The following is a 9987-nucleotide window of genomic DNA, read 5'->3' on the forward strand; positions in this document are numbered from 1 at the left end:
CTCAGTGCCCCTCCAACACCTGCCCTCTCAGACACCCCCCTTGTCCCGAAGGACTTCAAAATGACAAGGCTCTAATCAACCCACCACGCAGAGAAGGAGGGAAAATAATTTCAGAAGTGGTGAACGACACATTGTTACTCACCTGTAATTACAAAGTGCGCTTCTGTAAGGTATTTCCCTAATCCAAAACATTCGTACTCCCCTTTCTCGTGGTGTTCTGCTCCTGGGTTCCCTTCCAGGCAGCCGCTCACGGCGTGCTTCCGAGGCGCGCTCAGCGTGCCTGCAGACCACCCGCAGATCTCTGCCCATTTGGGGCTAGCGGGGAGGACAGGGATTTGTGCCTGGCTTTTCACAACTGCCTTGGCTTTTCACAACTACATTTGCAGTGAGGGAAGAGCAGAGGAAGAGCAAGACCCTGAAGTTTTGTTTCCCCAGTGCGTTTTTTCCCTGGTACATTTTCTAACCGGCCTCGCGGTAGCATGGGGTTTTGTTTCAGGACCCCGCTGTACTCTGTATACCACCATAAACATCCAGGTCAGTACCGCACGCCCTTGTACAGCAAGTCCTACAGTGTTGGTCTAGGCTTATCCTTTTTAAGATTCTCACTCTGTTTTTTCTAAGACTGTAAAATATCCCAGATCTCCACTTAAAAATAAAAAAAAAAAAAAAGAGCACGTTCTTCTATGCATGATCCAAAACTCTTTGTTCTTCTCCCGAAATGCCATCAAAAGGCATGCTGGAATCCTTAGGTTTTCACCAAAGTGGTGAGAAAGTGCTTTGCTACTCCTGAGGCCTTCGAAAGGCTTGGAATATGCCTCGTGTTACCACTTGATGCAGTTCTGAGGAGCAAACCGGTTGACTGGAAGAGTCTGCAAAAAAACATCCCACCAACCCTTCAGGCTGTGGTCACATGGAGATGTTTTAGGGATCCCAACCACCTCACAGACCTTCTGAAATGTGCTGGATTCAGCGTTTCTCCCTCGGGCTTTGTGCAATCCTCCCATACCTCCTAAGGACTTGGAGGGAGAGGACATCTTTCACTTGGACATCTGGCACTAGTGTCCCAACAGACCAGCTTCAGGGCATTTTGTGAAATAGTCTGCAGCTCCCAGAATCTGCTTCAGACAGAAACCCAAGAACATCAGGCAATGCAGCCTATTAATGAAATGACTCTGCCAGATCTTATTTCATGGTGTCTCTCTGTTTCTCTGGGACTGTTATTTGCAATAGGGGCATCCATCTCCCACACACATTTTCGATATCCTTCCTGAAACCCACCCAATATGATGTTTCCCTTAGCTTAGCTAAGGCTTTTTAGAAATGTACAGAAGTCCAGTACAGATCAAAAGACTTACTAGTTTTAAGATAATAACTCAGAACTTCCTGCCCCAGACATCACCTAACAAGGTGCTCTACAGGTTATTTCCACGCACTATAAATTTTATGCAGTATTTCACCTCTAACTCCAAGCTTTCTCCCCATGACCAGAACGCTTTTCCCTTGGTACTCCGAAGACACACTTCATTGTGCTCCAGAGCTATACCTCATTCCAGGATAGTTGAGTTTCCCAGCTCATTTTCTAGTTCTGTCCTACTGGGATCTTTTCTGTGATGCACCTTCCAGCGTGGACTGGTTCAGGAGCCCACACTCCCTCTCTGGTATTGCCCTTCCTCGATTCTCCTGGGTGAACTAGGAGCAGTTGCATATCTACAAGTTCGAAGAGAGGAAAGAAGCATCTTCTTGTCTGCTTTCATCCAATTGACTCTTCCATCTCACATCCATGACATTGCTTGCACTGAGCCCCGAAATTGCTGCCCGGAACAGGTACCCCTGCTACTCCATTTATCCCCAGACATGTAGCTAACTGCGCAGCTGCAAAATTGCCATTTTCCTTAATACTCAGGCAAATTGCCTTTGGGATTCCTAAGCCCACAGCATGAGCTATTGCAGGGATGCATGGCCTGCCCTTGCTATAATGTTCCTCCTGTGCAAATACGAACAAAACTTATCAGTAAATTCAACTGCTGGCAAAAATTGCACCAGTTGAAACTGCTAAATCTCCTGTTGGCCACTGAAACGCTCTCCCTCCGTCACCTTGCCTGTGCAAGGTTTTGCAATGTTAGCAAATCTGCAAACAAACCTTCTGTAACAGGAGCAGAGTCCTACCGACCTGCACCTCCACGAGTGGCTGGGGAGCGGGCCAGCTCCATGCAGTCACAGGTTTGGTTTTTTCAGTGGAAATTCCCCATCACCCATTGTGTGGCGGCCGTAAGTTACCTGCTTTTGGAGCAACTCCCTTTCCTTTGGGACCAGTTACAGACTGTCAGCCTTGAACTTCTCACAAGCCATGTGTAACTGCACCTACCACTTCTTGTTCAAAGGTCTCACCGTGCACCCATAAATAGTCTAAGCACAACAGACCCTGCAAAAGGCCGAGGCCATCCAAGGTCTCCTGCTGGTGTGGCATGCCACACCTGCCCCACCAGCCTCTCCCGTGTAGCTGGTGCATGACCTAAGCCCCCGACCATCACAACATGGCCAGATGGGGCTTTGCTGAGCAAGCAATTTTCCCCACCTTTCAGCTCCGTTTCCGCTTGTCAATATTCAGCTTTCAGAGCTGTCGTGAAAGACCAAACAGAACCCAATGGTATCATCCAAGGTATCTTCATTCACAGACACAGCTTCTTTCCCGTGACTTCAGAAGGGGAACTGAGGGGAAAGGTTGTTTTACTCGTCCCTCCTTGCTGCTCCTAGGAAATATCCAGCAGCCAGATGGGGATCACTTCTGTTTCATGTCCATAAGATCTGACTGACCTCTTGGGTGAGAGTCTCTGAAGGCACTGGGTCTCCAGGCAGGTTTCAGACCCCTCCCATCACTCGGGGCTGGAAGCGACCTCAGAGTGGAGCCACCTTTATTTTTTCTGGCCCCGAGAGGCAGGACAGCTTTTCATTGTAGATCAGCTCCCCGCACATAGTTTGCTCCACTTGAAACATGTCTTTAAGGGAATTTCCAAACTGCCGGGTTAAGGCACAGTTCCTGGAGTTTATCATCACACAGTTACAGCCACAGGGCACTGAGGACAACATCATGCCTGACTTTTTGCTCCAGTGTTCCTGTTTCACCAGTCTGACTTTCCCAGGTTTGGAAGTGTCTGCACTCTCCTGTCACCTCCACTCATTTCAGACCAACTATCTTGGCCACCATTAGCCCAAGTGCCAGTCTAGCTTAGCTGGTGTGGTAGACTTTGGGCCATCTCTACCAGTATCACCCATTCTGCAGGGCCTAGGAGCGCCTCTGTGACCAATGTCCCCCTCGTAAGGTCCAGTCCTGCACAAAAATGTGGTTTTGACTCTCTCTTTCTTTCTGTTTCTGAATTCATCTGCATTTTTGCATGGCCACTGTCCCTCTCGTTTTACATACCTTAGGTACATGTGGCACTCTCTGAAATGGAAAGTTCTCTTTTCTTCTCTCTGCGTTCGCCACAGAGCTGGGCTGACAGGACTCCAGGCGACTGACCAGCTTCTCACCAGCATCTGCTTCCTGGCCCAATGCTCTGCTGCAGCCCGTGATTTAGGCACCTTGGCAAATTCCTCTGCCTCTCACGGCATCTTTGACTTCCCATTAAACACAGAGAGATCATTTCTGGCTCAGGAAGCCTCTGCACCACGGGCCTCCGGGACCTGGGAGAGTGGCCTGGGGAGCTTTCATGACATGCGTGCTCTGTTCACCTGCTCCTCCCGAGGCGTCTCCTGCAGGGCTCCGGGACAGCTGGATCTTTTTGCTGACCCAGCTCACGTTTGTATGTGCTCTCATTTCATTTTTTCCCCTGGTGTCAATCTGGTTATCCCATAATTGAAAATGTATTAATAGGTCAATGTCCAATTTACCCTGGAAGTCTTCAGTAATACCTTGTTACTCAACCAAAACGATCCAGATCCTTCAGCTGAATTCTCTTTGTCCCCCACGGCTGACCAGCTCTCTCTGACTTGATGGTTCATTGTAGTCATACAGTCAGCCTAGACAACTCAGTCTTTTCTCCTGAAGGCAAGCACTCAGTTGAACCACTCAAGCTGGCTCCTATGCACCCTGTTTCAGAGCTGTTCCCTCACACCGTGGTTACAGACCGAGTTGAAGAAACCTCCCCAGATGTGTTCTCCCCAAAGACCATGGCATTTGCGCCGATTCAGCTGGGACAGACAGTCGGATTCCTTCCCCCCGCAGACTGAAAATGCTGGCGAGCGTTCGGTAGTAGGTGGTGTTCCGGCTAGCCCTTGTCTACAGCAGGAGGCTGTTCTTTCCTCTGGTGACCTGCAAACCTTTGATTTCCTTCTCTGAATGATTTTTTCAGTTTCTTAACTCCTTACTGTGGTTCATCTTGGCTTGTAAATTGGCCAAAGCTTTTCTTGTGCATTTCACTTTCTGGAAAACATTCTTTTCCACGGTACTCATCCTGCTGATCACCTCTTTGATCCATCTTGCCATTTTAAACTGGGAATCTTCCAGGAGAATTTCGCACTCTCTCCGGACACTAAAGCCTTTTATCCTTGTCTGCAGGTCACCTCTCATAAACCCCTCTTAGAAGTTTCCAGATGTTGCTTGAACTCCTTTCGCAAAGTCTCCAGCTGTCTCGGCTCATGTTTTGCATCTTTCTGTCCTTTTCGATTTCTGTTCCCACTTGGTTCCAGAGGAATCCCAGAATTAGGATTTCTCCTCCCTAGAAGCCGAGTCTCACTTTGGACGTTTTATCTGTAATGTGAAGATTTGCAGGTTGTTCCAGAGAGAATGAAGAAGCAGCTGGTGAAGATGCTCCAGGTGCTCCTCGGGGAGCTGCCCCACAAATTGCTCACCCCCTGCTCCCCACCCCGTGCGCTGGCTGCGGACACGCTGCAAAGCCCTGTTCCTCCCGCCCCGGGGAGGAAACCGCCTGTTCCCTCCAAGCTCCCGCTCCCTTCGGGGCAGCACTGCCCCCCCGGGAGGTCTCCATGTGCTCCATCTCAGGGCTAAGCCCCTTCTTTTATTGAGTTTATTCCAGTTTTCCAGGGAGCGAAGCCGAACCGCACGGCAGGCGGGGGGGGAGAGATACAAACACGTCCCCGCGGATCGCCTCGCCCGACGCTTCCCGCCGGGAGTACCGGGCAGGAAGCTGCCGGCGCGGCCCCGTGTCGTGGGGGGGACGCGGCCACACGCAGCTCCTCTCCCCAGCCCGCAGAGCACGTGAGGACGGGGCCGCCGCACGCCCCGCACACCCCGCACGTTGCAAGGCCGCACGGCACACGGGCGGGGACACACGCACAGGCGCAGGGACACGCACACGGGCAGGGACACACGCACAGACCGGGGCACGAGGCAGCGCACGCCATTTCCCCGGGTCAGGGGCACCCCCCGCACCCCCGTTCCGCTGGCGGTGGGGGGTCCGCGGCGCCCGGTACCGCGAGCCGGGGGGTGCCCGTTGCGGCGGGCGGCAGCGGCGTGGCGGCAGCCCGGGTCACGTTGCCGGCCCTGTGCTCGCAGCGGCGTGAGGCGGGGCGGCGGGGGCGCGGGGAGGTGCCAGCCCAATGTCGCCCGCGGGGGTGCGGTGCCCGGCGGGAGGGGGGGGGGGGGAGCGCCCCGGGCTGACACCGCCGCAGCGCGAAAACACGCGTATGCGCCCGGCCGTGCCCACGCAGCCAGCGCACAGCGAGCGGGACCCGCCGGGGGGAGGCCGCCTCACCCCCCCCACCCCCTCACCACCGCGGGGTGGGGGTCGCTTTGCGTGAGGGGCTGCGGGTCCCCTCCGCAGATGCAAATATGTAAAAGAATAAAAATAAAATTATAAAACCAATAAAGCCGCAGCGGCGGTCACGACGGCAGCAGTCACGGCGGCGGCAGCGCGGGGGAGAACCGCTGTCTCGCAGGGCGGCCCCGGGCTCTCCCCCCCCCCCTCCCCTCCCCCCCCCGTCCCCGCCCCGTCCCCGCCCCCCGCCCGCCCGGCGCGCGCCGCACGTGAGCCGGCTGCGGGGCTGGCGGGCGGCGCGCGTGCCCCCGCGGGCAGGCGCGGCGCGGCGTGCGCGAGGCGGGGAGCGGGATCGGCGGCGGCAGGGAGGGGGGGGGAAGGCCGGGGGGGGCCGGTCCGGAGGCTGCATGTGCGCAGCGTCGGTGGCGGAGCGCCGGAGAAGCCAGCGCAGCGGAACGCAGCGACCGAGCCGCCGCCGCCAGCCATGGACGAAGGGATCCCCCGCCTGCCGGAGCGGCAGCTGCTGGAGCGCCGGGAGTTCATCGGGTAAGGGGGCCGCCGCCCGCCCCCGCCGCCACGGCAGCGCTGCGGGGCGCCGGCCGGCCGGCGGTGCGGGGAACCGGGCGGGCCCGCGGCTCCCCCGCCGCCCCCGGGGCCCCTTTCCCGGGCTGGCTGTCGCCCGTGATGCTGGATCTGTGTTTTCCCCCAGGCTGGACTACCCTTCCCTCTATATGTGCAAGCCCAAAAGAGGCGTGAAGAGGGACGAGAGCAAGGTAAGTTTCTGGGGCCGCTCTCGCTGAAGCGCTGATTTGCGGTTCGCTGGGTTTTGCAGCGCGGCTTCGCTCCCCAGAGCATCCCCGGGGGGGCTGCGCTTTTACCTCTGCCACCCCCCCCTCCCCCGAGCCGCCAGCGGGCTGAGGAGCGGTGCCTCGGCGGTCGCTTGCGCGGCGTGTGGTCGGCGTGACATTTGTTTTGGTTTGGATCGTCGTTTCCGAGGGACCCTGACTTAACGCTTGGCTTTTCCGGATTTTGCTAATTAGGAAACGTACAAACTGCCGCACAGGCTGATAGAAAAGAAGAGGCGAGACAGGATTAACGAATGCATTGCCCAGCTGAAGGATTTACTGCCCGAGCATCTGAAATTGACGGTAAGGTGCAGAGGAGCGTACGTGCAGATGCAGGGCGCCGGCAGACTGCCCGCTGCGCAACCCCCGGGCTCCCTGCCTGCCTGCCCAGCTCCCTGCCTGCCCGGCTCCCTGCCCACCTGCCTGCCCAGCTCCCTGCCCGGCTCCCTGCCCGGCTGCCTGCCCGGCTGCCTGCCCGGCTCCCTGCCTGCCCCGCTCCCTGCCCCGCTCCCTGCCCGGCTGCCTGCCCGGCTCCCTGCCTGCCCGCCCGGCTGCGGCGGGGTCCCTGCCCGTGACGCCCCTCGGGGAGGTTTCCCCGGAGCTGCGGGGCCGGCGTGTGGCCGTGGGCGCAGCGTGCCGGGAGGTAGCCGAGCCGGCCCCTTTCCCTTGCCTCGGCAGACGCTGGGACACCTGGAGAAAGCGGTGGTGCTGGAATTGACTTTGAAACACTTGAAAGCCCTGACGGCCTTGACGGAGCAGCAGCACCAGAAGATCGTGGCTCTGCAGAGCGGTAAGCGGGCCCCGGGGGGCGGCGGAGCGGGGGGCGGAGCGGGGCACCCCGCGCCGGAGCCGCGGGCCGACGCTGTCCCGTCTCGGTCTGTCCCGCAGGGGAGCGGTGCGTGAAGTCTCCGGCGCAGGCCGACCTGGACGCCTTCCACTCGGGCTTTCAGACGTGCGCCAAGGAAGTCCTGCAGTACCTCTCCCGCTTCGAGAGCTGGACCCCCCGCGAGCAGCGATGCGCCCAGCTCCTCGGCCACCTGCACTCCGTCTCCTCGCAGTTCCTCCCCGGCCCCCAGCTCCTCTCCCCGCCGCCGGGCCCCCTCAGCAAGGGATCCTCCTCCTCCTCCGCCTCCTCCCCGCCCGCCCCCCCCTGCGCGCCGGCCCGCAAGCCGGAGGGCCTGGCTAACTGCGTGCCTGTCATCCAGCGGACTCACGCCGCCGAGCTCAGCGCCGAGACCGACACGGACACGGACAGCGGCTACGGCGGGGAGGGCGAGGCGCGCCCCGAGCGCGGCCCGGCGGCGGCGGCGGGGGGAGCCGGGGCCGCGCTGCCCGCCCTGGCCATCAAGCAGGAGCCGTCGGGGGACGAGGCGCCGCCCGCGCCCAAGCGAATGAAGCCGGACCGCGGCGGGAGCCCGGTGCCCGGCCCTCCGGGGCTGGCGGCGCGGGGCGCGGAGGCGCTGGCGAGGCCGGACGCCGCCCTGCTGGGCTCGCTGATGGCCCTGGGGGCGGGCGGCGGCGGGGCGCCCTTCGGACAGCCGGCGGCCCCCTTCTGCCTGCCCTTCTACTTCATCTCCCCCTCCGCCGCCGCCTACGTGCAGCCCTTCCTGGATAAAGGCGGCCTGGAGAAGTACCTCTACCCCGCCGCCCCCATCCCGCTCCTCTACCCGGGCATCCCGGCACAGGCGGCCGCCGCCGCCGCCGCCGCGGCCGCCGCCTCCTTCCCCTGCCTCTCCTCCGTGCTCGGCCCCGCCGAGAAGGCGGCGGCCGCCGCCGGGCTGCCGCCGGCGCCTCACCTCCCGCACCCCTTCGCCGCCGCCGAGCCCGGCGAGGAGCCCGAGACCGCGGCCGCCGAGGAGCCCGGCGCCGAGGGCCCGTGAGCCGCCGCCGCCGGCCGGGAGCCCCCCCGCGGGCTCCCCGCCGCCGCCCTCCCTCCATACCCCGGGGACCGGGCCGGGAGGGGCCGTCGGGCCGGCACCTGCGCCCCCGGTTTCCTCTGCGAGGGGTCGCCGGGCCCGGGAGCTGGCGGCCGCGGGGTGCCGGGGCCCGGCCCGGGGGAGCCCCGCGCCCCGCTGCCCGGGGCCGCCAAGGATAACGTTTGCTACTCGGTATTTTTTTTATGTTTGGCTTTATAAATGCGTAAATATGTTAAGGAAAAAAGGAGGAGGAGGAGGAAGAAAAAATAGTGAGGATAGTTTTCCCTCTCTCTCTGTTGCACCTTACGTGGAACCGGCTTGCGGCGCGTCTCCCTCGGGAGCCCGCACTCGCTGCCGGGGGCCTGGCTGGGCTGCGGGGGGCGAGCCGAGGGGCGGAGGGCAGACCCCGGCCCGTGCTAGCACTTTACTGAGGAGCGGAGACCCGTTATGTCACCTCGCGCTTATTTTATATATAGATATATATTTTTTTTTTCTGGCTAAGGCATCCAGGTGTGGCAAGTGCATTTGTTCTCACCTTGTCTTTATTTAATTCAGTATGTTCCCGAGAGATTCCCCCCCCCCGGACCGTGCTGTATAAAATGAATGTTTCTGCACTGAACTACAAAGAGCCCCCCCCCCCCAGATAATCACACAGATGGAGCTTTTTATAATAAGGCTTAAACCGAGACCTCGCCGAGGTATTTTTAGTTCGTCGCCAAGGTGGCACTGTGAGAAAGCTCGCTCGGGCGTTGCGGAAGAGGCGAGCCGCCGGGCGAGGGGTGCCCGGGGGCGGGGGGTCCCCCCGCGTCTGCTGCTGCTGCCGCTGCTGTTTGCCTCCAACGCTGTGTTTAAACAACGTTCAGACAAAAAAGAAAAAAAGAAAAAAACCCACCTCTTACTAGCCTACGGAGTGGCTGTATGTAAATAGTTGTTAATACATCCGATTAATGATGTCTGACATGCTATTTTTGTAGGGAGAAAAATACGTGTTGATGATATTTTGAGTTAAATATCTTTTGGGAGGATTTGCTGAAAAAGTTGCACTTTTGTTACAACGCTTATGCTTGATACAAGCTTATGCTGTCTTAAATTATTAAAAAAAAATAAATCTTGTCTGCAAGAAACCAGCTGTTTTAGAACAGTTTAGTATGTGATATATTAGAAATCAATCTTTATATGCAGTATTTTCCAGCACTCCATGAATTCTATTATCTAAATATTTCCACACTATTTTATGATTAAAAAAATTCTTACTAAGGAATAAAAACTTTAATACACAAAACGGGGTCGTCTACTAATTAAAAATCTTATGATAATACATAATAATGGGTGCATCGAGCTTCAAAATGTCTGATTGTGAGGCTGACGATCATCATTTAACGCCCTTTCGCATTTTTAATCCGGGTTTGAATTTGCTTGTTTTCCTTTAACCCACTCCAGCAAACCCTGTTCCTGAGATCCGCGTGTTTCACCAAGCCAAGCGCAAAGCATGCGTGTGGAACATACGTGCTT

General features: G+C 58.1%; 1 protein-coding gene across 1 annotated transcript; it reads left to right on the plus strand.

Annotated features, from left to right (window-relative positions):
• The first annotated feature begins 6037 nt into the window (after window positions 1–6037).
• BHLHE41 (basic helix-loop-helix family member e41) lies at window positions 6038–9599 on the plus strand. The gene is made up of 5 exons (XM_075439392.1): window positions 6038–6260; window positions 6424–6487; window positions 6755–6862; window positions 7238–7349; window positions 7448–9599. The coding sequence occupies exons 1-5, from the start codon at window positions 6199–6201 to the stop codon at window positions 8437–8439; spliced, it is 1338 nt and encodes a 445-aa protein (XP_075295507.1). The 5' UTR covers window positions 6038–6198; the 3' UTR covers window positions 8440–9599.
• Window positions 9600–9987: the final 388 nt, after the last annotated feature.

The sequence above is a fragment of the Opisthocomus hoazin genome, chromosome 1 (genome assembly GCF_030867145.1).
Source record: "Opisthocomus hoazin isolate bOpiHoa1 chromosome 1, bOpiHoa1.hap1, whole genome shotgun sequence".
Lineage (NCBI taxonomy): Eukaryota > Metazoa > Chordata > Aves > Opisthocomiformes > Opisthocomidae > Opisthocomus > Opisthocomus hoazin.

Coding starts and splice junctions, on each gene's coding strand:
- BHLHE41 (XM_075439392.1), top strand. CDS start 6,199: ATGGACGAAGGGATCCCCCGCCTGCCGGAGCGGCAGCTGCTGGAGCGC. Junction 6,863..7,237: donor CCGAGCATCTGAAATTGACG/GTAAGGTGCAGA, acceptor TTGCCTCGGCAG/ACGCTGGGACACCTGGAGAA. Junction 7,350..7,447: donor GATCGTGGCTCTGCAGAGCG/GTAAGCGGGCCC, acceptor TCTGTCCCGCAG/GGGAGCGGTGCGTGAAGTCT.